The 27,663-nt window shown below is 37.7% G+C and overlaps 1 protein-coding gene across 12 annotated transcripts in view; it reads right to left on the minus strand.

The window, feature by feature from the left end:
- Positions 1-27,663, minus strand: part of syne1b (spectrin repeat containing, nuclear envelope 1b) — a 137,673-nt gene that overhangs the window by 8,270 nt on the left and 101,740 nt on the right. For 9 of the 12 annotated variants that reach the window (XM_084394071.1, XM_084394069.1, XM_084394070.1 and 6 more), the window contains 21 exons: positions 27,162-27,316; positions 25,402-25,549; positions 25,199-25,293; positions 24,882-25,116; positions 11,392-11,586; positions 10,546-10,671; positions 10,316-10,471; positions 9,408-9,566; positions 8,668-8,834; positions 8,186-8,348; positions 7,910-8,097; positions 7,018-7,168; positions 6,755-6,937; positions 5,956-6,093; positions 5,690-5,881; positions 5,106-5,439; positions 4,114-4,182; positions 2,708-2,850; positions 2,426-2,552; positions 1,235-1,446; positions 18-218 (listed from right to left, as the gene is read on the minus strand). In XM_084394071.1, the coding sequence (XP_084250197.1) occupies positions 18-218; positions 1,235-1,446; positions 2,426-2,552; positions 2,708-2,850; positions 4,114-4,182; positions 5,106-5,439; positions 5,690-5,881; positions 5,956-6,093; positions 6,755-6,937; positions 7,018-7,168; positions 7,910-8,097; positions 8,186-8,348; positions 8,668-8,834; positions 9,408-9,566; positions 10,316-10,471; positions 10,546-10,671; positions 11,392-11,586; positions 24,882-25,116; positions 25,199-25,293; positions 25,402-25,549; positions 27,162-27,316 (3,537 nt within the window). The remainder of the gene's footprint in view (positions 1-17; positions 219-1,234; positions 1,447-2,425; positions 2,553-2,707; positions 2,851-4,113; positions 4,183-5,105; positions 5,440-5,689; positions 5,882-5,955; positions 6,094-6,754; positions 6,938-7,017; positions 7,169-7,909; positions 8,098-8,185; positions 8,349-8,667; positions 8,835-9,407; positions 9,567-10,315; positions 10,472-10,545; positions 10,672-11,391; positions 11,587-24,881; positions 25,117-25,198; positions 25,294-25,401; positions 25,550-27,161; positions 27,317-27,663) is intronic. The other 3 variants (XM_084394067.1, XM_084394066.1, XM_084394062.1) reach the window with 1 other exon arrangement.

Raw genomic sequence — 27,663 nt, forward strand, 5'->3', positions numbered from 1 at the left:
GGTGAGGTGTTTCTTGCCTGGCACTGCATGAGAGCGTGCTGGAGAGCGTTCCTCCACTCATCCAGAGAGCCGCTCAGACGTTCCCAGCAGTTATTCATCTCCTTCAGCCGGCGCTGCAGGTCTCGCGCCTCCTCGCTGTCCGACTGCACAAACTCAGCGCTGCAGAGGTTAATGGACAGCACGATGGCCTTACGCTTATCCAGAGCCTTCTGCAGCTCCTGCGCGGGGTCAACAGAGGGAAAGTGTCAATAATGAACAAGCTGGACAACAACAAAAAAGATAACCCTTTCAAAGAATATGGCATTATGTATTTTAGTATTATTTTGATGCTATTATAACTTTGAATTAGCTTGTTTTCTTATGTTTTCATTTAAATGATCTAAATTATCAACATGCTCAAAACTGATAAAAACACAATCTACTACAGGTACATGCCTTCTTTCGTCTGATTGGTAGTTTATACTTTTTTAGCAGGTAAAAAGCCTTGTACAATAATTGTACTTTCAGGTCATGGTTCACATGTCTTTTTGCTTTTGACCATATAAATATCAGCCACTATACCAAATTGCATATTTTTTCTCAGTTTTGGGCCTCTGAATAATTTTGAGGTGCTTTTCCTCCACATATACAAACTTTTTCTCGATTTTATTTAGCAGATTTTGCCTAAAGGTTAAATAAACTGTTCAATTTAAAAAATAAAAGTTGAACTATTTAATTTGTCAGGCTTTACAGGGTAAACATTTTAGTTTTGTACTTTTGTCCATGTCTATTTTTCTTTATATTTTTTTTCAGTTTTAGTAATTTTAGTACTTAAAAGTATTGGTAACACTTTACAATAATGTCTTATTTGTTAACATTAATTAATGCATTAACTAACATGAACTAACAAATGAATATATTTTTGCAGCATTAATTAAATGTAAATTTGTATATTATAATATTAAAGTTACTTAATATTAAAGTTATAATATTAAAAATGTTTGTTTAGTTTAGTTCACAGTACATTAAATAAGGTTAACAGACACAACTTTGATCTTTAACATTTATTAGTAAATAGATTAATAAATGTGGTAGAAGTATTGTTCATTGTTCATTTAACTAATGTAGTTAACTCATGTTAAACAAAACCTTATTGTAAAGTGTTACCAATGTATTTCAGTTCGTTTTTCATCTAAGATTTATATCTTATTTCATTTAGTAAAGAACATACTAACTGTGTCTGTGAGTGTCTGACCTTGAGTTTCTTGATGCGTAGCTCGATGGTGTGTATGTCGGTGCTGAGGTCCAGTCCCCGCTGCTGCTCCAGCTCTTCTTCTGTCTGGTCCATCCATCTGCAGACGCTGTTCAGGTCTGTGTTGAACTGCTGCCACTGCTGCATGTTCTGCTTCATGCGCATCTCTTTACTGAGAGCCTGAGCCTGCAGCAGCTCCCAGCGCTCGATCACACCTGCACAACACAGCATCTGTTAACATCACTGCACACTGTGTGTCATCTGGGCTACACTTTATAGTAACAATAATATTTAATAACACTGACAAACATTATTATATCATATGACGCATCAGACAAAAGGAAATCAAAATCCAACAATTTTTTGGGACTTCATCCTTCCCTCGGGTCATCTTGACCTGAAAAATATTTGTGAAAAAAAGTCCAAGACCCCGGGACTTTTGTCCTGGAATGCGAGGAATGCTTCAGTACACATACAAAACCCTAAAAATGCTCAAAATGCAAACTTAAAATGCTAAAACTTTACCAAAAAAAATATTTTATAATGTATACATGTGTATCTGAACGCATACTGAAGAGAAACTACCTTTAGGACCTAGGAGAACAGCTTATTTGCTCCAAATAAAGCTATAAGGCCATCTAGTGCCTAGAGTCATGAAATATCATGTTATATAAAAAAAAAGCTGAATTTAAAGGTTTATGTATGAAATTGTGAGTTATTTTGAATTTAAGTTGAAAGAATGTGATGAATGTGTTTAAATGACTAAATTACTATTTATTTATTATTTATTGATCAAATCTAGTAATTTAAAGGTAAATCAAATAAATAAAAAATATCCCAAAAAATTACATTACAAAATAGAAAAAACATTATCAAAATGAAATAAAATAATCTTTCTGGACAAAAAGAAAAGAAAAATTAAGTATAATTTTAGGGCTTCAGGTCATTTTGACCCACGATGAAAGGATTTGTTACAGAACGCCAGGGAGGGATGAGGGTTAAAGTGTGTTGACCGTTCACCGGTTCCAGCCTCCTTCTTCCCTTATCAATTAACTTTGTTAGATTTATAATGACATATTCTGCTATTTTCCCTCTGCTCTATTGCCTATATAGGATACTACCAGCATTAGTTTTAATGAGAAGTTTGAAGAATGCATGTGTTTATGTGCCACAGTGTATGATATGGTTTTGTACCTGAGGTTTGGGACTCGGAGCTGTTGGGGTTGACAAAGCCTGATGTCTTGTCATCCTCGTCTTTCAGCTCAAATCCCACTCGCTTTACTGCATCTATACTGCCACGACATTCTTCAAGAAGACGCATCTGAGAAAATAAAAAATATATATAAAATATATATATATAAAAATATATAACAAACAAGTCACTGTATTCATCGAGCAAATTATTTCTTATTCAAAGCACATTTTTTTAATACAGTGACAGTTCCCCAAATATAGTCCTATAGGATTTTCACTCACATAACCCATGTATGTGGCATCCAGCTCCGGGCCAGTGGGAGTTCGGCTGCGTATGATGTTCTCCGTCTGCTGCAGATGGAAGCAGCTGGTGTTAAGAGCTTTATCCAGTTGTCTGATGTGAGTCTCCAGTGAGCCAGTGTCACCTGTAGAGGAACACCAAAACACTTACTAGTGCAGGAACAACAGGAAGTCGCATTGAACCTCACAGTGGAACTGTGTTGTCGCTCTCAGGCCTGATGCGGTGCATGATCAAGAGACAAGACATCACAACATTGCTTTCTCATTAGTGAAACATACTAGGAGCTTCGAATCAAATTGATCATTAGTCAAAGCAGTTTACAATCAGAGTGAATACTGCTCTTCAATATTATATATTGTTTGTTTGTTCAGCATTATTTATCTGGGGAAGTCAATTAAGAAATATTTTCTTATTTACAATGACGGCTTGGCATAATGGAGATTTGATAGTTATGGACCGACTGATTGGCTGATATTTGGCATCTGTCGACATCAAGCTTATTATTTCAAGGCAATTCAAGACAATTAAACACATTTTCCCACAGAATTGTCATTTGCGTAATAAAATATATCCATTCTTATTGTTACTGTAATGCAAAAAAAAAACATTATTTAAATTGTGTAGTATTAATAAGTATCATACTTAAACTAGTGTTGTTATTGGTAATAAAACAAATAAAATGAAGTATAAATATTAGATGGAAAAACTTAAAACTTAAAAACTTGATGCCTTGGCAACTAACTGAAATAAAATAAGTTGAAAGTAATACAATTGACTAAGCTAAAACAAAAATAAAATAAAATAAAAATGAACTAAAGTTAAATAGAAATATTTTTTTATATGAAGTAGCATATGTTTAACAGTAATGAGATGTGTTTTATTGTCATGAAAATAATGTCGAAATAAGTAATAAACAAATAAATAAATCCAAAAATAAAATTCCCTCCCATTTTGAACCTTGTGACCTCTAGATATTGGCATCGGCCATTAAAAAAAACATATCAGTCGACCACTAATACTAGAGTAAACAATTGATTTCAATAGATTAGATGATAAACAATAGGTTTTTTTTTGCATTGCAAATCACAGTCTGCTCTGATTGTAAAATACAGTGAGTAATGCTTTCGATGTGGAAATCCAAAAGTATTAGAAACCAAGGACAAACACCAGAGTGAACTCAGTGTGCATCAACCTGTGACACTACATGCAAACACTGGAAAACTGATTATACTGTGTGAAAACACAAATCAAAAGAGAAGGGTTAGAAAATGCAGCCGATGGTCGCAGCACGAGGCTCTGTGCTTTGATTCGGCTTGTGAGTAGAAACTAAAGATCAGGCAACAGACTAGTGAGTGAGTCCCAGATTTCTGTGACTGCTGTTGCCTACCAGCGCTGGACCTCAGAGTTTGCTCAGTAAGTTTTAGAAATGCCTCAGGACTCTCTGGAATCACTACATCTGAAAGAAACATATACATGCATACAGTACAACACGTGAATGAATGCTGAACCGCACTAAAAACTTTTCAGGTCAATTTAAAATCTCACAGGATTCATTTATATTCTCTTATTACTTGGCTCTCTGAACTGCTTGATTCTGATTGGTCAGTCACGGCATTCCCCAACAATGACCGCTTTTGTAAGCTTTGTTGTAATAAACTTTTTGTCGGAGGCCTTATCACTCTATCAGTTGGTGGTTTTTATAACGTTTCAGAACAAATGGAGAAAAAACTTTTTTTTTGTTTCAAATAGAGATCACGATTCTGAAGAAAACTAAACAAAATAACATTTAATTTACTAGAAAGTTCAGACAAAATTGCTGCAGTCTACTGAAAATGTTTAATTTATTTGAATTATGAATTATTTGTAAAAATCGGTTTGAATGAATGCTTCAGTGACTCGCTTGTTTCATTACTGGATGAATCAGCGTTTCTAAACAAATCTCTTGAATGAATGATTCAACAACAAATACATTTTTAAACAGTCACTTGTCCCCACCTAATGATGTAATGTCATTGATATAATCGTTATTTGAAGTTACTTTTAAAAGGTGATTAGCTCTACTTTGATCACTACTGTAAACATCAGTGTTTATATCCGAACTATAAACTTTTATTCCAGTACTTCTGTGATTAGGTTATTTATGTGTCAGAAGGATGCTTTGCGGTCGATATGCGCCCTCGATGCGCACTTTTGCAGGCACTGAATCACTGCGAGTGATTAGGGTGCCATTTGGGACAGGGCCACAGATGGATTGTTGTCATTTAGGAATGTGATTGTGTGATTTTCAACGATTAATCGTGCAGCTCTGCCGGATGGATGTACATTATCCCTTACTTATCCTCTCTCATGTGATTATTGGACGAAAGAGCCCACACTGACCTGAGAGGGCAGATGCTGAGCCCTGCAGGTATCCATCCTCTCCTTGATCTCCTGGTTCGGAGGACAAGGCTCTGCTGGCGCTCTCCAAACCCCGGCTCAGGTCATAATCATGGTCCCACTCTAGAGGGATGGAGTCCACACTGGCAGGAGTGTCTCGACCCGACCGTTCGGCCCGTAGAGGAACTGCCAGTGACGCAGACCGACTGGAGGAGGGCAGAGGGGACAGAAAACCGTCACCCAGGCGCTCGCTCCACGGAAAGCTGGACACGTCAGCAGACTCGTCCAGATCAAACTCCCGGTCCGAGTACGAGACGTCATGCTCATCGTCTGTGAGCTGGATATAGAAGTTATGATCGTTGGTGATTGAAACTTTGATGAAACATTGACTACATTTATTAAAGTGGATGAAATAAAATGTGAAAAAATGCATATAAAATAAATGAATGAAGAATAAATAAATAGCCTAAGCATAAAAAATCTCAAATAAAAAGGTAATTATAAATAAATATGGAAATAAAATGAATGTAAAAAAAAGACTGCAAGAGAATATCAGTCAGAAATGGCGTCTGATGTATTTAATGTACCGGTAATCGTATAAGTTTCTTGTAGTAGCGTTCCACACGTCCAAACACTTCCTGGCAGTAACGCTGCAGTTCTTCAAGCTCTTCCTCGATCACAGCTGCATCTATCGGCTCACTCTTTTCTAGAAGAGCTTCACCCTGCTGAAATATGTGGTCAATCTTGCCTGTGTTCAGAGTGATCTCCTGCTGGAACGCCTGGATGGGGCAGAAAACCTCCATAAGAGAATGACACAGGAGAATATGTGCAGGTCTAAAGGTCAGAGACGTACCCTCAGCTGTTTGATTTTGGCCTGGACGTCACATTCTGAGAAATGCTCAATGTTGGTTAATTGCAGGTCCATCTCAGTCAGCCAGACCAGGATACAGTCTCGCGCCGTCTCAAACTCCTCCCTCTGAGATATAAAGTGCTGTGGTGGACATTAAAAATGTTCCGCGATCAAAAAACAGATTCAGAGTAAGGATTTACCCAAACGGACTGCAAGGTTCATTTACAAAATAATACCAATAATAAATCATTTAAATATGCTTTAAATAATATTATATTTCATTAATAATTATTATATATAATAAAAAAATCATGTATATTATAATATGTATTATATATAAATGTTTTAAATAATATATTTTATTAATAATTATATTATATAAACATAATAAGAATAGTTATATTACTACTAAAATATTTAAAAGTTATATAATACTATTTATTTAAACATAAATTGTAAATAATAATTCAACTTATATATGTATCATCATGATATTTTTTTCTCTTTAGCTGTTCTATATTTCAATGCAAAATATTTACCTTTTAATGCTTAGCTTTCATTTGTTCATGTGTATAGTTTCAGTTCAAAAAATGGTTACAATAAGTGCTGGATACAGTTATGCATTTGATAAATTAACTTTAATTTAACTTTATCTAATTTTGATGAGCAGTTAACAGGAAAGGATGAAATGTTTTATTAGCATGAATATAAAATAAGTTCTTTTCACAGATTTGTGTTATTATAATATATAGTGATGACTGTCATATTTGTATAAATGTTGGTTAAAACGAATCATCTGTACCTTTAGCCTGCGTAGGACCGAGGGCACTCTTCTCTGTAGGTTATCCCAGCGCTGGTTGGCATCGTGGGCCATTTCTCGCAGACTACAGGACGCGTCAGTGCGATTCTCACGTGCCAGTCGCTGATACTGTTTATTGATCAGCTCCAGCTGTGTCAAACTTTCATGCACTTGCCGCTGAAATGTCTGTAAAAGCACATAAATGAGTGTTAATATCATAAATCTGTTCACTAATACAACATTCATTCCGTCTGGATGACTCTCACCTCAAATTTCTTGAGCTCCTCTTTGGCAACAGTGTAAAGGACACCTGAAGAGTTTGGCAGTGCGGCCGTCTTCTCCGACACCATGAGCCACTCCTCAAAATGAGAGAAGTCATCGAGAAACTTCTGCCAGAGACGCCACGTCTCCTCAATCCTTTCAAAAGAGCAGGATTTAGGTTTGGGTTATTTGTCATTTAGCAGACACATAACACATCTTCAGCAGTGCAATTATCGCAATATTTTTTTATAAAATAAAATTTTTAAAAGCTTTAAACGGCAATTAGAAATGCTGCTTTGGCAACTAACTGAAATTAAAAAAAGTTGAAGTACTAAAAATTATTCAAACAAACTAAACTAAAAATAAATAAATAAAATTACTAAAATGAAAATGAAAACTGAAAATATAAAAATAAAAACAAAAAAGGATACATCATGCTCACTTGTATACTGCACACAATGTTGTGTGCAGTATACAAGTGAGCATGATGTATCCCACAAAGCAATGCGCTCAACTTGACTATACATCTTGATGTGAGTGATGGTCAAGCCAAAGGTTGTAATAACAACCATATTATAAGATGCACATTTGAAACAAAATGACACTAAAATGCAAAATTAAATTTTGCACATCCACCATGTTTGTAGTTTTTTTTAACACTTACTATTCGTGTTTGTAGTTCTAATCGAATCCTCGTCCAACACTCAATGGGTTGTGGGCAATATTAGCCGTTAAAGTGTGTATGAATCTGCACTTCAGATTCTAACCGGAAAAAGTAGACCATCCGGGTATCTTTTGAATACTCATTTCAACATACTATGATCTGGGACACTAATTCTAATTTCTAATACTATTTTGCGGATATTATGCGAATTGGGATGCGTGAGCTGGTCATACTTGAGTCTCCTCTCCATGGACATGGCACAGATGCTCCTCCAGCGGCGGTCCAGGCTGCGTGTGGCCTGCTGGATGGAGTCGCACTCCGCATCCGTGGCACAGGCATCACAGTCGTGCAGCAAAACCTCACACAGGTTCAGCACAGACGCCACACCCGTGCTGTGCTTCTCAATGTCTCTCTGCAGCTCCTGGATGAACAACACAAACGAGGTTTTATCAGAAGTAAGTGCATAAACTTAACAGGTTTATTTTTGAATGCATCATGTGTTTTACTACCTGCTGCAGATCCAGTTTCCTCTGGATCTCCTGGTAGTCGCAGGTGTCGTAGACGATGGGACGGGACAGTTCGGTCTCAATGTGGGCGAGCCACGTACGCAGACTATTCATGTTCTTATCCAACTGCTGAATGGCCACTAAAGTCTCCCGTAGCTTCTTTGCTCTGTATAGACAAAGAAATGTTCACCTTGTTCACGCATTTGTCCACAAAACCAACACCTATGTACATAATACTACTTTAAACAAAAAAAAAAATTAATATTCAAAAATGTATATTACATATCATTTTAAAAACATGAGGTAGGGAGAGGAAATGTACAGTAATCGCACACAGTGCAGATTTAAACCTGCATCTCCCTCATGAGCACCATGGCTCAACGTGACTGGACAGGTGCTCTCCAACATTTTAAAGTCATTTTGAGTAAATATTGTGAACCATAGTGAGGATAATGCCAACCGAGCCACAACGTGGTGTGTGTTACCTGGCCCCAATGAGGTCGAGCAGGTGCTGCCAGCGTTCGTTGACTTTACCGAGTTTGTTTTCTATGTCAGAGGCTTTGCTCTCGTGACTGGCCAGAGCTAAACGTTCACCCAGCTGTGTGAGCTCATGTTTATTCTCCTGAGCCACCGCCACCTCCTCCTGATAGTCCTGAGAGACAGTGACAGAGACATGGACAAGCATTCTTAAAGTTACGATAGTTATAGTTGATCAAATTCAGTTAAATTCTAGCTCATCATTATTGCAGTGATTATTATGTTTCTATCATGTTATATGTTTGGCAACAGTTCTTCTAACCCTAATTGATGGAGTGTGTAGCTTTTCATGTGTAGGAAGACACATCATGACCATATTCCAGGAGGACAATGTCAAGATTCATCAGACTCAAATTGTGAAAGAATGGTTGAGAGGGAGCATGAAGAATGAATGTTCATACAACATGCCAGAAACATAATAATCACTGCAATAATGATCCAGTCATAGACTCATTTGCCTATTTATATCCAAACAGACTTTTTTTGGGCAGGGCAGTGTATATGTTATTATATATATATATAATTTATTATACAGTATTATATATATAATTTAACAAATTGTACATATAATATGAAATAAAATAATGTATAATATATACACAGTATATATATCAAATATAAAAAATAAAATAAAATAAATATTTTAGTGATGAGCATAACGAAGGCAAAGATTTGATTAAACTGTTACCTTTCGTAGTTTCTCAATCATCTCTTCGATGCTGACGTCTCCATTCTGGGATACTTTGCTTTCCATAAGTGTCAGCCATTCACACAGCTCCTTGTATTTATCATTGAAGATGGCCCATTCATTCAGCTTCTCACTCACCTGCTGTCTGCGCAGACACAACTGCGCAGACAAATACACAAAAACATAGGCCTTCAGTGATTACAAATATGGCTGAGCATTTAGGCTTAAATCAACCAGTTTAAATCAAATATTTAGCCACAGCGTCTTTCTGTATCTTCATAATGTGCAAAACTAAAGTGCAAATAAAGGCACTGTTACACACTGTAGTCCAAAACTACTTTAAAGAAAAAGGAAAATATCAGACCAGAGCATAATTTAAAAAAACAGCACGAGAGAAGAGTTTCTGACGGTCTGTATAAATCTACAGTTAACTCTGTCTACTGAGATATCAAATGTACATTCACATCCTGTGGTGTCTCAGCTCACGCACCGGATGCCACAAAGAGCGTGCATAAAGAAATCATACTTGCTTTGCATTTGAGTTTCACTTTCAGCCAAATGCTGGTGCTTGGTGCTTTGCATTACTCTCTACTAACAAAAATAATATATATATGTATATATATATATATATACACATATATACTCTGATGCAGTAATGTTAGAAAAAGGAAATGTGACTAAAGCTGCACAGCAAATATCTACTCTATTTGCCCAATATTTAATTATAAGAATGTGTTTTTGAAGACTATCTGTGGATGTGTTTTAAAACCCAGTGAGCTTCCTATGGAGCAGACAGCAAACGACATGTGCCTATGATGTCTAGGAGAGTTGCCCTTCATGATTTGAAAATCTGCACCAACAATAACGGGCATATGTAGTAAAACAGCACCACCTAAAGGCCAGTGTACCTGGTGACAGATCTCCTCCCACTGCCGGTGCAGGAGTTCGGTGCGTTCCTGCAGCACACGCAGATCCTCTGGACTGATGTAACTGCACAGAGACTCTCTCAACACAGTCAGATGGGTCAGATCCTCCTTCCAGCCGTCAAACTTGCTCTCCAGATCCTGAGAGGAATGTAAAGTTAATTTCCCCTCATTTCGTTGTTATTCAGTTCCACGTGAATCTGAACTTTGCATACCTTGCAGCGCAGTTGTTCAGACTGCAGCTCCTCGTGGCGATCTGGGAGCGTCTGGGAGAGCTGTCGTTTAAATGCTCTCAGTTTCTCCAGAGATCCTCCGATACCTTTTTCACATCTCTCCCAATCCTACACAGAGTTTGAATCCAGTCAAAATGCTTTCTGGGTACATATATCACATTCTGAACAATTATAGTATCATGCAGTGACCTATCATTTGAAAACTAATGTGTATGATATGGAACTATTAAGAAAGCAATATTTGACTCAGTGTGACAGCATCAAACACCACAATTATCTTTACGATAAACTAAAACACCCTTATTTATATATATTTTTTAATTTAACTAATGATAGTGAAATATAGTACTATTTAAATATTATCTTAATTGTTATTAAACAAATCTTGTTGTTATTATTTAACTAATATTTATATTTACATTTATAGCATAATTTATAATACTTATATTTATATAATTATTTTATATTTAGTAACTATACATTTACTTAGGCACAAACAATAACACAAAAAAATGAAGTGGAAGAACTTCTAGGAACACTATTGGGTAATATTCAGGGTTTTTATGACCAATAAAGTATGACTATGACAAATAATTATAATTTTCCATTACTGCTAATTGGAGTATTTTGACTATAGAAAAATATTTTTTAGGATTTTATTTCCAGACTTGGAAATTACAATTTAAAAATTCCCTGATATTTTTAGGGTTTCCATGATCACAGCATGGATGACTAAAATTAACATTTTAGAAGAATCACTAAAATGATCCGGACAATAATGACTGCAAATGAAGTCAACATGTGTTGCGGTGACATAAAGAGCTCTACCCTGAGCAGGACGGCCAGCTCCTTCTTTTGCTCCTCCAGGCAGATGTTGGCGTGTCTCCAGCGCTCCTGTATGTTGAGCAGCTCGTCCTGTAGAGCCGCTTCGGCCCGTGAGTCAGCTGACAGAAGCAGCTGTCGTCCTGCCTCCACCGTCAGGATATAACTGCCCTGCTGTCTCAGCAGAACCTTCTCTCTCAGCTGCAGAACAAAAGAGCATCAGCCATCACAATACCTCTGTTAATGAAAAATTCATTGTTCTTGTGTCCATTCATTTAAACTTGTTGATTTCAATTGAGTGTGTGTAAAAGCATCTGACCATATATATTTCTGTGAGGGTTTTCTAACAGCTGAAGAAGGGACAGGAAGACAGGGTGATAAAAACTTACACCTGAGCACGAGAAAGGATCCAGCCAGGAGAATACAGGGGTCGTTTAACAATAAACAAGGGGTCCCATGCCATCCCCTTAGGGGATAAAGAACAGCAGGAGGTCATCTAGATTGTAAATGAAGGCCTTTTGGCTTCTCAGGGACAAAGAACAGCATAACCTGCCCGGGGGGGGGGGGGGGGGGGGGGGGGGGTAGAACCAGTCCATACTAGATGTCTTTAAGGAAATTTACAGAGACTAGGGAAAGGAGGAGTCAAGAATGTCAGAAACCTGTATAAAATGTCTCAGTTTTATTATGTCAGTAGGCTTTCTGTTTCACATCTGGGTGGCTGCGGTTGCGAAAAGATTCCTCAAAGAATAAAAAGCCTTTTCTTCTTTATTACAATTTTGCCTTTTGAGTGTTCCTTAACCCTGTGATGCTGTTTTTCCCAGTGAGATAAAAATTGCTATTACAGCTGGTGTCAAGAAGAGGGATCCTGTGCGGACGCTTCTTCTCCTGGTCCTGAGAACGGATTTGACGGGAAAGTGCACAACCTCGGCAGCACTAGGCAGCCGTCTTATACCTCGACGGTTTGAGATAGAAACTCAACAGATTACGAGAGAGAGAGGCAAATACCCCACACTCAGGACCAGTGAAAGAAAAACTCCCACCAGGATTAAAAAAAAATCCGCGACGATTGCGGGAAAAACAGAAAAGCATCTCTGGGTAAGAAACGGCAAAATTGTTTTATTGAAGTTGAGTGTAATTTGATAATGTGAACGTGAACCATATTGGCTGAGTTTTGCTTTTGGTACGAGCGAAAAGGTGATTCAGATAATCACACATTTTTTGGGGAAGAAATTGATCTGACAGATTCGGATCGGTATCTACCACACTTAAGCTCGTTGGTGGACGGAAGTGCCACAGGTGATTCAGATAATCACAATTGCTGATTAATTAGTTTTACTCAAAAACTCTGTAACCTGAGGAAATCTCGTACAAGTGGACGGAAGAGCCACATCAAAATAATCGATTTAGGTGGACGGAAGAGCCACGTCAAATCAGAATTAATCGAGCGCTGGAAAGTGCTTATAGGAAGTTTTTGAGTGAAACGTAATTACAAACCACCCGACCGATCTTGGGGTAAGGGAAAGATCGGGTCTGTTGAAGACGTTTGACAGATACTGTAAGACACGTGTCGAAATTGTGAAATCCAGAAGGGAGATTCAGCCAAAATGGGGTCATCTAACAGTAAAGTAGATCATTTTTATACACCAATTTTCTGTTAAAAGAGAAATAATGATGGTGGTAAATGTAAATGTATTTCCCCGAGGCGGGAACCTTGAGTAAGATAAGACTCAATGTTGTAAAAGAATCAATAGAAAAGAACGAGGGAAAACAGAATGGTTGTTGTGTGTGTGTTAAACGTGTGTAAAGGATCTTTATGTGTGGCTGATGAAACTTTGAGCAAAGCTATGACTGATGATTTGAGCAGTGTTGTGAATGATGAGCATATGAGATTGTACAAAAGTAGCCTACAGGGTTTTCTGAAATGCTAACTTATCCGTTACTAGTCAGAAACGGTTGTTGAAGTTTGTTCATGAGTGTAAAACTGTGAACGGACAGTGAATTGTTGGATGGGAAAGAAGCAGATAAAAGAGAACAGAGTCGATGCAGAAGGAACTGACATGTAGGGGAAGATAGGATGTTTTTCCTGATGGAAACAGTGAATCGTTGGATTGAGCACATGCAGAAGGAACTGACATGTAGGGAACGATAGAGTTCATGGAACTATTTATGAACGCCTGATTAAGTCAAATTAAGTTGAAATGGTACGAAAGGTGAGTTTTAGATGGAAATGGGGCGTTGAGTATGATTAACAGGGATTGGCATGATATAAGGATAAGGAATGTTTCATTAAGTAAAACGATTGTCTTTTGAACCTAAAGGGTCCAGCTATGCTGGGAGTACAGCAACAGCGCTTGCTTGTTCAAACCAGCTTCTGAATGTTAAATGTATACTTGTTTTGTATGTGTTGTTGATGATAATATCAAATTAGAAAATGTCCAGAGATTGGATATTTTGTTGATATTAAGCCATTTAAGGAAATATATTGTTTTATAAAGGAAATTATGGGTTGGAGATAATTTCCCCAGAAACGTGTGACTAAAGTTAATCAGAAACTTTGTGAAACCCGTTTAGAATATTTAGATTTTCCGTGTCGCTTATGAAAATTAATGTTCTGCCAATAATGACGATGTGAATGCTTTATTGTATTAATGTTATGAAAACAAGGGTATTGAAGAATAGATTGCCATATTTTTGTAACAAGAGTTGAAGGTGCAAGCGGCTAAGATAGCTGTCTGTGTAATTTAGAGACTGAGAAGATTTAGAGAATCTTGTGTTTTCTGTGAAACAGTAGAGATAAGTAGGACTGAATAATTATAATACAATCTTGTGATTTATGTTGAATCTGCAAACTAACCATTTGATAGAAGAATAAGCTTTTAAAACCAGTGTTGATGAAATTAATGACACGTTAAAGTTTTAATACTGTATGAAGAGTAACTGAACAGTCCTGATAAATAGTGAGATAATAGAGAGCAAATGCTATAAGCAGTTCTGCTCATGCTCTGAAGAGATTTGCAGATGATGTTTTGTAAAAGTTTGATTGTGATTGGAAAGATAAACAATAACTTAATTGGCTCCAAACAAAGAAAGTGCCAAAATAACACAAATTTAAAGAAAAGTCTGTGTTAATATGAGTTAGAAAGTAGATCAGTGTTAATATGATGAAGATTGTGATTCGGCTATTGTAATTGAATTTGCAGCTGGGACAGTGGGGGAAAATGCAGAGAACTTATCAGTGGCTCTGTTTGCATTTCCTGAATAGGAACGCTCTGCTTCAGGGGCGTAAAGTAGGGTGGAGATGTTAGAAAGATAAAAGGCAGAATAACAGAGAGTGTTTTATTGCAGTCAGCTGGGTCATTCAGTGACTGTAAATGCCCACTGTATGACTGTAAAAGTAAATGAAGGAGAAAAGAAAGTTGATAGATGGAACTTTTGAAAGTTGTTAAGAAAGATATTAAGTGTAAGGAATTCCTTTTGAAAGGAAAAGAACTATAAAAAGTACCGGTTGACGTAAAATTACAGATGAGCTAAATGAGTTGCAAAATATTTTAAAAGTACCGATCACTAAAAGGATGATTGTGTTTTGAATGAAACGCTTTGATAAGGTTTTAGATGATATAGAGAGACAAATCTAACGAATGATTTATAGTGATAATCATAATAATAATAATAATAATAATACATTTTATTTGAAAGGCGCCTTTCTGACACTCAAGGTCACCGTACAGGCATACATAAAAGTTAATACATAAAACAAATGATAAAATAATACAAGAAATAAATTAAAAACCAGTTAAAATCAATTAGAATTACAGATGAATGGATGTTACAATGAATAGGCTTGTTTAAACAGATAGGTTTTGAGTCCAGATTTGAAATGAGGGAATGAGTCCATATTTCTGAGTTGAGGTGGAAGGGAGTTCCAAAGGCGGGGAGCAGAGCGGCTGAATGCTCTGCTCCCCATTGTGGTGAGACGGGCAGGTGGGACGGACAGGTATAGTGAGGAAGAGGATCTGAGAGAGCGAGATGGAGTGGGAACATGGAGGAGGTCAGATAGATAAGGGGGTGAGAGGTTGTGGATGGCTTTGAATGTCAGCAAGAGAACTTTGAACTGGATACGGGACTGGATAGGGAGCCAGTGGAGCTGCTGGAGGACAGGAGTGATGTGATGGATGGAGGGGGTTCGGGTAATGATTCGGGCAGCTGAATTCTGGACTAATTGAAGTTTACGGAGGGATTTGTGAGGGAGGCCCAAGAGAAGTGAATTACAATAGTCTAGACGTGAGGTGACAAGGCTGTGGACAAGAATGGCAGCAGAGTGGGGGGTAAGGGAGGGGCGAAGACGATTAATGTTACGTAAATGGAAGTAGGCTGACCGGGTGATGTTATTGATGTGTGATTGAAATGATAGTGTGCTATCCAGGATGACACCCAGACTCTTAACCTGAGGGGAAGGTGAGACGGAGGAGTTATCAGTTGTGATGGAAAAACTGTTGGTTTTGGATAATGTGGATTTGGTGCCAATGAGGAGAACCTCAGTTTTATCACTGTTAAGTTTAAGGAAGTTGAGGGTAAACCAGGATTTTATTTCAGCAATGCAATCGGTGAGGGTAGTGGGTGGGAGAGTGACTGAGGGCTTTGTGGTGAGGTAGAGCTGGATGTCATCCGCGTAGCAGTGGAAAGTAACATTGAATTTACGGAGAATATTGCCAAGGGGAAGAAGGTAGATGATAAAGAGAAGGGGCCCCAGGACAGAGCCCTGGGGCACACCTGTAGTGACGGGGGAGGAAATGGATTTGAATGACTTAAGCTGAACGAACTGAGTGCGGCCAGTGAGGTAGGATGTGAGCCAGTTTAGTGGAGTGTGGGTAATACCAATGGATGACAGTCTATTGAGGAGGGTGGCGTGACAGATGGTGTCAAAGGCCGCACTCAGATCAAGGAGGATTAGGATAGTGAGTAGTCCAGAGTCAGCTGCCATGAGGAGGTCGTTGGTGAGTTTTATAAGTGCTGTTTCAGTGCTGTGGAGTGGGCGGAAACCGGACTGGAACTGTTCATAGAGATTGTTATGAGAGAGGTGAGAATGGATTTGAGTAGCAACTGTTTTTTCAAGGATTTTTGAAATGTAAGGTAGATTAGAAATAGGACGGAAGTTGTTGAAATCGGAGGGGTCAGCGCCAGGCTTTTTCAAGATAGGTGTAATGACAGCAGTTTTGAAGGATGTAGGGACAGTTCCAGTAGTGAGAGAGGAGTGAATGATGGCCGAAATGATGGGGAGCAGAGAAGGGAGGCAGGATTTGACAAGATGTGTAGGTAGAGGGTCGAGTTGACATGTGGACAGTTTGGATTTCTGGATGAGTTCGGTGAGTTCTGATAGGGAGGGCAGGTGAAAAGAAGAGAGTGTGTGTATGGGTGGATGAAGGTCATCAAAGGTGTGAAGATGGTGTGAAATGGAGTCAAGGTGTTGATGGATATTGTATATTTTAGCAGTGAAGAATGACATGATGGAGTTACAGAAGAAAGTTGTATACAAATGGGGAGGCAAAGCGTCCTGTGGTTGAGTGATATTGTTTAAAATAGTGAAAAGTGACTTTGAGTTTCCATAATTAGCAGTGATTAAACTAGAGTAGTACTGTGTTTTGGTGGTGGCAATGGAATCCCTATAATGCAGAATATGGATATTGTACAGTTCTTTGTGTATGGTGAGACCAGTTTTCCTATACAGTCGTTCCAGTTGTCGTCCTTTTGCTTTCATGAGTCGAAGATCAGCGGTGAACCAGGGGGCGGAGACAGTGAATGAAACAGGTCGAGTTTTTAACGGAGCGAGGAAGTTGAGAATGTTTAGAAGTCCAGTATTGTAATGAGAAACCAGATCATCAGCGGTGGAGAGATTGTGGATGTTGAAGGTGGCAAAAGAGTCAATAGTTGTAGTTAGAGTGGCTGTGTTAATGTTTTTTATATTGCGAAAGGTGATATGACGTGGTGTCTTGGTGATTGTGATGGTAAGTTCAGCTGTAAATGAGATGAGAAAATGATCCGTTATGGGGAGTTCATCAGCTGTAATATTGATGGGGGTGACACCAGAACAGCAGATCAAATCTAGAGTGTGGCCTTTGGAGTGTGTGGGACATGTTGTATGCTGGAGGAAACCAAAACTGTCCAGGCAAGAGGTGAAATCTTTGGTGAGAGGCAGATCGGGATTGTCCATATGGATATTGAAATCGCCCAGCAGTATTATATTTGATGATAAAGTAGATAAGTAAGTGAGAAAAACAGCAAAGTCATCTAAAAAGTTACAATTAGGTTTGGGTGGGCGGTAAACAGTGGCGATGATGGTTGGAATTGAACCAGAAAGTAAACAGACCATATGCTCAAACGAGCTGGAGACAGGTGTAGATACTGGCGAGACTTTCCACTTCTCGTGGAAAAACATCGCGAGACCACCTCCCCGGCCGGTGCCACGGGGTTGCGATTTGTAAACAAATCCAGGTGGAGCAGTTTCGTTAAGCAGTGAAAAGTCATTAGGTTGTTGCCAGGTCTCGGTTAAACAGATAAAATCTAACTCACGGTCAGTGATGAGATCCCGGATGATATGTCCCTTGTTTGACAGAGAACGAACGTTGAGAAGAGCGCACTTGAGTGGAGTATTGTCAGAGCTGGAAGTGTTAGCCGATCGTGTTAGGCGGGCTAACACGTTGTGGTTGACGGCACGGCTGACAGAGCGTGGACGTCGAGAGCTGGACCAGATGGACTTTATGGCTGTAGAGCTGTGGGATTTGAGAATCCGACGGGAGCTTCGGTGGTTGTATCTCCGCCGGGGATGGTAGATGATGTCCGGGTGGAGATGGAGTACAGCTGGCGGGGGGCCAAGCAAGTGACGTCGAAGCCGGATCAGGTCAGTAATTGTGTACTGGTATAAACCCGTCACTGGCAGGTGAACAGGTAGCAGGAGAAACCAGACACAAACGAACCATAAAAACAGTTGTAGCGGCATCTTCGGTTCAAAATCAATACAACATTGGATTAAAATTCAAAGTTTTCCGAACGAGCAGCGGCAATAGGTCATGCCAGCGTTCACTCGTCAGCGTCGAATGCATGTGAATGATCACAAAATTCAAGATGATTCAAGATACATAAAATGTATGACAAGCAGAGAGCGCAGCCTCAAAAGTTAGTATGAACCATAGAAGCAGATTGATAAACTCCTAGAGAAAACATTGAAGTCGGGTATTAAATTATGGTAATTGAAAATAAAATTGAAATGAAATTTGAAACGTTATTAAGAACTAGAATAATTATTATTTCTTTAAGATAAAATAAACAGAAGCAGTGTTACAGGATTAACAGTTGCTAAATGTAAAATGTGTAAAAGGCATTTGATTAAACAAAGGCTTGTTAATGTTGATTTTAAAAGATAAGAATGTGATTTGGCCAAAACAGGTTTGCTTATCTAAATCTGGCATGTGCTGTAACTGAAACTGCCACAGTTTCAGTGCAACAGAGACTCATTCGGAGTGGATATTTGTAATGTCTAAATTACAATACATGTAATTTATGGAAAAGATGCCTTAAGATGGGCTACAGTTAAAGAAAAGATGGCAGATAAAGTCTGAAGTTAAAGGTTTATGAGAATGCAGTGTACCAGTCCTGATGCCTCAAGAGTCTCTCTCTCATTCAATGTCAGCTGAAAACTGTTGTCTGAGGCTGTGTAAAGCACAGTGTTTCAGTTGAACAGATTCATAGATGTGGAAAAGCTAAAACAAATCATGCTACAGGCAGTTCAGATTTGACAAATTTAGAGGACAATTTGTAAATGTTTTAAAAGTAAAACTGAATGATTTTAAAGAAGTCTTTAAAATAATAATGCAGACCTTAAATGATAGAAGTGACATTTTTGACTAGTTTATTTTAGGACCGCTTCTTTGTCTGATTTTAGCCTCCACCATAAAACAGGGCTGATGGCTCCGGCTACAGAAGTAACAGTACACTGAATGTACGATTGTGATCTAAATTCACTGACTATAATCTAAGCAGGTTGCTACCTTTAAGATGATTAATGAATTTAAGTGATTAAATACTGTTGTTATTAACCTGTCTCCCTGTGAACACTATTAGGTCAGAATGGCTCTGATGACTCTTGAATGCGCCTTTTCCTAAGCTCCAGAAAACAACAGATTATGTTGAAGAAAACGGTCACAGATTCTGTGATGGTAAAGAGCGGTAACCACGTGTGTACGAAGTGTTTACCCCAGAGACGGGTAAGACCCTCTGGCCAAAAGGGCAACCTAAGACAGGGGAATTCACGCAAAAACACTGGGCATTTCCTGATGGAGGTGTTTTTATGTGAGAAAGGTATTAGAGTTGAGCGGTGACTGTGAGGCCAGCAGCATCAGCAAACCATTGAGAGGCGAGATGAGCTGTAAGAAGTTACGGCCATCTGACCCAGAAAATGTGAGTTCCTCTATATACCACTCACCAGAAACCGCGTTGATTGAATGGCTTGTTTTTCTGACAAGTGTCTGCAACTATGCCAGGGGACAACACCCTGAAGAAAAGACAATTATAGGTTAAGAGCTGATCTGAATGGGCATTCAGGAGCCAGCAGAGACCATTGAACTAATGGTTATCTGTTGTGGAGACAGTTTAAAAAAAAAAAAAAAAAAAAAAAAAAAAGTTGTAATGTTAGTTGCCTGATGGGCAAGGAAAACACAGAGATTTGTGTCGATGCTGAACTAATGTGTCAGTTCTGACTCCTGGTGGTGGCTAAAGATGACTCAAGAGAATTTTCTGGAAAACAAAGGTTAGGTAAATTGAGTATTTAAACTAAAGATAACCTTAGAAAAGATCATAGAACGATTGAATATGACTATGATTATTTTAGTTACAGTCCTAGGAGGCTGTTGAAAAGATTATTTGCTTATAATGAGAGAGAAAGAGACTGCTTGAGTGGAGGAAGAGGATGGTACTCTGTCTGTTCTTCTGTTATCAGTCAGCCAAAGAAAGCTGAAGCAAAGTAATAATTATGCACCAAAACAATCCAGCTGACTTTTCTAAAATCAGATGGATAATGAACAGACATGCTTTGAAACTGGTTAAGAGGCCATAAAAACATTAGATAAAAGATACAGGAAAATGTAAGGTTAAAATGTCATTTAAAATTTGAATCCTTTTAGATAAAAGATATTAATAAGAAATATGAGCGGTTCATAGTCAGGGAAGAGTGTGAGTGTGAATTCATGTTTTGTACAGTATGTGTTAGTTTAGGACAACTATTCTGTCTGAATAGTGTGTATAAATTTGTCATTAACCTCTGGAAAGAGTGTTTTAGCATTATAGATGGGTTAAGGCGAATGACAAATTTGAAAAGTAAGCTGAGGATTGTGAGTCAATCTGATGAGAAGGCAACACAGAACAGGATGAGCTTTAAGTTGATTGATCATCGAGCTCTGTCTGTTAATTATTATTTTGGTCATTCATGATGTGCAGTAGATTTGAATTACTTTCTGGACAGGTTTAAGTATTGATAAATTAGAATTGTGAAGTCGTAGATAGCCGTCAGTCATGTGTTGAGAAAAAGTTATAAATTTGACAGCAACAAACACGTACAGTAGGCTAAGTAAATATCAGATTATCCAGAGAGCCCTTAACAGTTATGTATTGTAAAAAGGGGAAGATTGTTATTCGACTGACGTTGACGAAGTGTAGTGACGTTGACAAAGTGTACACGACCTGACCTGACCAATTGATGACCTGGAGAATGTTCGTAGATGACAGCTGATTAAGAGACCAAACAATAGGGTTTAGGGGCCATTGCCTTAAAACAATTTGATAAGAAGATGAAATTGTGGCTTTAAGTAATATTTTTATTTCAGAGGCAGAGAAAGATGGGAAATTTGGCTGAAGGACAACGTTTGGGTTAGCAAACTTTATCCAAACAAATGTTACCAAATAAATATGAACAAATATTGCAGTTTTCTATAGCTCAAACAGTAGAGCGTTAGCGCTTGTAACGCCAAAGTCATGGGTTCAATTTCCGAGGGAAAGCAAGAATTGATAAGAATGTAAATGTGTACCTTGAAATGTAAGTCGCTTTGGATAAAAGCGTCTGATAAAAGTAAGAGAATTTTATTATGTTAGATTTATGCACGAGATGGGTGTTGTGCATCAAGAGGAGGATGAATATGCTCATGGCGGGAACAAGAGAACGCACAGTAAAACAAGTGGTCAGATGAGTCTTTGAACTTTTTAGTATGGATAATTTGTATTCAGGCCACAAACAAAGACATTTCGGCCTCACAGGTGGGAAAACAGTAAATCCAGGGGGGAAGGGCTAAACCCATTGTCTTCACAGCAGGCTGAGAGGTTATCTAGCTTTGACCTCATCGGTATATGAGGACAGTAAAAGTCCAGGAGGGGTTTATTTGAAGAACTTTATTTGTATTAACCAGCTAGATCTGGTTTACTAAGGGGTTCACATTTGCTGAAAGCCATCGCACAGGTGGGAAGATAAATGTTGGGAGGACATTGGGTTTAATTGTGTGTATTGTTTGTATTTTAAGTGTGCTAATAACAAGAATTGTTTTGACAGGAAACGCCGGAGCAGATGTGGCAGCACAGCAGACAAAAGAGAACTATGTGACAATAACCTCAACATTTGTTTTTCTTTACAGAAGATGCAGACTTTTGCGCATGGCATGAGCAAAGTGAAGAAACAGTGCCTAACCCTGTGTAATGCCTAACTTAAAATTTTCATTTTGCAGGATGTCAGGATGGATTGAACCAAACAGAACTGATTCTGTATTGTTTTGTTAACATGAACAACATGGGTTGAATGTTTTTCAGGGGAACAAGGACCCTGAGTGCTATTCAATGAGCAAAAATTATCTGGTGACAATAGTGTTTCAGGCTGTTGAATCCACAGGTCACACCAAAGGGACGACAAGACAAGCGGTCACTAACAAAATCACTTAAGGTCTGCCTTCACAGGTGACAGCAGACAGTAAACGACTCATTCCAGTGGGGGTGCGATCGTGATCTAAGGGAAAATCTTGGAAGGATCTGGGTCCAAGCTTCTCACCTTAAACTATACCAACCAACATCAGCAACCCCATACGCCACAACGAAGAATAAAGTGGGAGATCAAGGATATGCGCTAGAACATACCTCTCCTGCCAACGTTGGAAAAAGACCATTTCAACAGCACACAAAGTGTCATATTGGTGAAGATGGAACGTCCATGAGGCAACGAGATGATCAACATATCTGGAGAAAATGTTGACCAATTAATGGTTGAAGAAAAGTTTTGCGATTTTATTTGATTGAATCAAATTAGGGCTTAGTATTGATATACATGAAGGGTATAACTGTTCTTGAATTAAGACTTGAATTAATTCTATTCTTAAGGATTCAATAGTAAAATGGGTTTGATTGATTTTAGAAAATAGAAATGAATTTTTATTATTTTATTGGTTATCAGAGAATGATAAACAGGGGGGAGATGTTAATGAAAAATTCATTGTTCTTGTGTCCATTCATTTAAACTTGTTGATTTCAATTGAGTGTGTGTAAAAGCATCTGACCATATATATTTCTGTGAGGGTTTTCTAACAGCTGAAGAAGGGACAGGAAGACAGGGTGATTAAAAACTTACACCTGAGCACGAGAAAGGATCCAGCCAGGAGAATACAGGGGTCGTTTAACAATAAACAAGGGGTCCCATGCCATCCCCTTAGGGGATAAAGAACAGCAGGAGGTCATCTAGATTGTAAATGAAGGCCTTTTGGCTTCTCAGGGACAAAGAACAGCATAACCTGCCCAGGGGGGGGGGGGGGGGGTAGAACCAGTCCATACTAGATGTCTTTAAGGAAATTTACAGAGACTAGGGAAAGGAGGAGTCAAGAATGTCAGAAACCTGTATAAAATGTCTCAGTTTTATTATGTCAGTAGGCTTTCTGTTTCACATCTGGGTGGCTGCGGTTGCAAAAAGATTCCTCAAAGAATAAAGCCTTTTCTTCTATATTACAATTTTGCCTTTTGAGTGTTCCTTAACCCTGTGATGCTGTTTTTCCCAGTGAGATAAAAATTGCTATTACACCTCAACCTGGGACCTCGTTCAGAAAGGTACGTGTGTAATGATCCTAAATGTGTACGTACATCTGATATGTTCCAATGAACAGTTTAAAAAGCGTCAAACAAACGTATGTGCGGAAGGCATGGCCTGTTTTCACAGCTCATTTGCGCATAATCCGCATATAATTATATTAATGCGTTATTTTAGCATCATTGAGATAATATATATTTTTATGCTTTTTTTCGTTTTCATTTTTAATTAACATTTTAGTAATTTTGTTGTGTTTTTGTCATTTTTATGTTTTCTAGCATGTTTTTTTCTAGCATATGTTTTTCAGCATGTTTTCTCTCTTTTTTTTAAAATATGTCTATATAGGTTTTATGAATTTTTATTTCAGTTTTAGATTTAGTTATTTTTCTACATCAAGTTAAGCTAAATGAAAATGAGAAAATCTGATTTGGCAACCAGCTAAAATAAAACAAGATTTTTATTTTATTTCAATTAATGAAAATGTTTTTATGGTTTTAGTTTGTAAACCATAATATCCCTGCTGCCTATTTATCTTCACATTTTCATAAATGATGTTGAATTTTGGCACTCATATACCAGTAATTAAACTAATTCAACATAATTTATAAAACTGTGAAGATAAATAGGCAGCAGGGTTATTATAGTTAAGTAAAACTAAGGCTAACACCATTTTTTTTTTAAATGTGTTACTTGAAATATAAACATTAATTAAAATAAAATGTTCTTCAGTTGGCATACACATAATAATAATTTGTTAAATTTATAAAATGTAAAATATATACTGTATATATACATATATATATATATACATATATATATCATCTAGTTGCAAAGGCAGCATTTTCATGTACTGTAGTTTAATCTGATAAATAAATTAAGTTGATAATGCAACTTAAAAAATTATAAAAACTATATAGACTTTAAAATGAAAACAGAAACTATAAAAAATAAAAACGAATTTAAAATATCAATAAAGACTATAACATCTCAATGCTAACAAAATAACACTAATGTGTAATTATTTTCAGAACCAAGTATATTTTTTCAAGGAAAAATAGTAGTATATGTTAGTATATAAAATTGTTATTATTTATTTATTTATTATTATTTGTAATAATTTGTTATTACGTAAAATAAAATAAAACGTTTTTGCGTTTTCTTATGATAGGACAGTTAGTTGACAGGAAGCGAAGTTGGAGAGAGAGAGGGGGACGGGATCGGGAAAGGTCCACGAGCCGGGACTCGAACTCGGGACGCCCGAAGCGCAACTGCGCTATATGTCGGCGCTGCCCACGAGGCTATTGGCGCCGACTTATTTATTCAGTTTTATAAAAAAGTGTTAGTTGTGTGGTGTGAGGGAGACTTATGAGGTTCTCAGAGGTCAAAGGATATTTACCTGAACTGCGTCCAGCATGGCTCGTGCCTGCTGTAGTGGGACAGGTGCGCCCGCCTGCAGGGTCACGGCCTGATGGGACACTTCCACCAACCACTTCCGAAGCTTCTCCCCCATCTCCCTGTAGCGCTGCCACTGACGCAGGAGACTGTCTATGATGCCCCGTCGCTGCTGTGCGCGTCTCACCACCCCCTGCCACTGGTTACTGAGCAGAGCCAGCTTCAGCTTGAACTCATCTCTGAAAACACACTTGCCGTGAGTTTCAAATGAATTATGCTGATATCTTGCACAAGCACATTTCGAATGATGATGTCCCTCACCTGTCGTCCACCTGTCCCTGCTCCAGCATTCCCTGTCCATCGCTGATGATGGAGTGAAGGATCTGCTGTCTGCTGAACATCTCTGCCTGAAACAGCTGTAACAAACAAACACAGCTTTGTTTATTCATATTGGTCCTTTATTAGTATCTAGACAAGATTTGAAACAACTATATGTCTTTTGTATGTCTCAGTTCACAGCTCACCTCATGAGCTCTCTGTTGCTCCATCAGGCTCTGGAAGTTTCCAGAAATCTCCACGGTAAGTTTCTCCTCCGTCTGCTCTAGGAACTCCATCCACGTCTCACACTTCTCCAGAAATGTCTGCTGTTGTAGTATGAGGGCCTGAAGTTTACTGAGAAGACAATTTACATACTTTAGAAGGTCAACAGACACTTGACATTATCTTCTATAATATATTGTATATTCCCATGAAGGTCTTTATATAAAGAGGGGGATTTAACCCTATAAAGCCTGTATCATATTTAATAAACACATTTCTAAGGCCTCTAAATGTTAAACATGATCAAAATCTGTTGTACACAATCTACTGTACTACATGCATTTTGTTGTTTGATTGATAGTTTATGCTTTTTTTATAAAGTAACAAAAGGTCTTTCAGTATAATTGTAAAAGCGTCCACCTTTAGGTCGTGATACGTGTGTCTTTTTATCAAGTAAATGTAAGAATAACTTTTATATTGTTGCCAATATTTCAAGAACTTTTACTGGACTTAGGTTTATATAATTTTAAAAACAACCATGTTCAAATGTATCAAATATGATACATCAGGCTTTTGAGGAACATTTATTTGTTCATCTCTCAATCATCAATGCATTCAACGGAGCCCGGGAAGTCACCTGGAGGAGAAAAAAAAAATCTGTGGCCACAGTTTTGCAATTCATCCCCTCACAGATTCTTAAATTGTTCCACTGGTTTTAACAAATCGCACCCACAGATTAATAAACCGTACCCACGAATTTCAAATCCATGCCCTTTTGCAATCCGAAAAACATGGAAATAATATGTGTTTTTGTTTGATTGGAAATGTATTTGCTGTCTGCATGTTTCTCTTCACGAGACATGAATAACTTTTGTGTAAATTAAAAATAAAGCGCACCATCGCACAAAGAAAAAACAGCAGAACTCAAAGTATAATTAATTGTGTGGAATGTGGGCACCCACCAGCATAAACATAATTTGGCACCTATGATCATTATTATTATTAGCCTATTATTATTTTACAACATTATCTTTGTGACAATTTGTGACAAACCACAAATTGCGGGAACGGATTGTGAAAGCGTGGGTACGGATTCTGAATTTGTGGGTACGGACTGAAAAACAAGAAAGATATACGGTTTACAAATCTGAGCGCACGGATCATGGGTACGGTTTATTAATCCGTAGGTGCGATTTTATTAAACCGAGGGAACAATTTAAGAATCTGAGAATACGGTTTATAAACTGATGGGACAAATTGCAAAACTGTGGCCACGGATTTACGGGACTTGTTTTCTTCTCTCCTAAAGGTGACTTCCTTAAAAGAAACCTCCTGCAGTTCCTCCGTAGAACTGCATTAAATTACCTGTGACAAAAAAAAAGAAAGAAAGAAAAGAAAAAGAAACTAAGCAATTAAATATAATCTTTCTTAAACATTATTGGGAGATATAGTGACAATTGATATTTATATGCATTTTATTTCAGTAGTCTGCTATACCGTTATAAAGATCTCATTGATTTACATTACAAGCTATCAGAATTTCATCTTAATTTTTTGGTCATATAAATATCAGTTGCATACTTTTTGCCTGATGTATCAAGTATGATTATTTTAGAGCTTGTCTAAATGTTCAATAAATTGTTTAAATTGAATTTAAAACATATATATTTTTCTGACTATTATTTAATACAGTTAAGAACGGGTTCTGAGAAGGAAGTACTCTTTCTAATGAGCTGGAGCTAACCTGAACCTCTCAGTGGTCTGAGCTGAGGTGGCGGACCAGCTTCTGTTGAGGTTCTGCATGCGTTTGATCTCAGAGTCGTTGAGAGGGAGTCTGTAACCCAGTTCACTCAGTCTCTCCAGATCAGGAGACATACTGCTGAACTTCAGCATTTGTTTCTGCACAAAAAACACAGCAAAAACACATTGGTGGTCAATCAATATATTGGCCAGGTCAATTTAAGAAATTGCACACTTTCCATTTTCTGATTTTCTGTTATTTTGAGTTATTTTATTTATTTTTTTGAGGAAATATTGTGTACAACTTTCATTCAATTTCTTTGTACATCTCATTTGCTATGATTCAATTATTATGTACACTACATATCTATATGTTATTATAAAGTAAAAAGTGTGGACATACACATTTCTTATTATTACTATTTTCAACATTTTAGAATAACAGTAAAGTCATCAAAACTATAAAATGCAACACAAATGGAAGTATTATAATTAGTGACAAATGT

The sequence above is a fragment of the Rutilus rutilus genome (assembly GCF_951802725.1).
Source record: "Rutilus rutilus genome assembly, chromosome: 21".
In the NCBI taxonomy this organism is placed as follows: Eukaryota; Metazoa; Chordata; class Actinopteri; order Cypriniformes; family Leuciscidae; genus Rutilus; species Rutilus rutilus.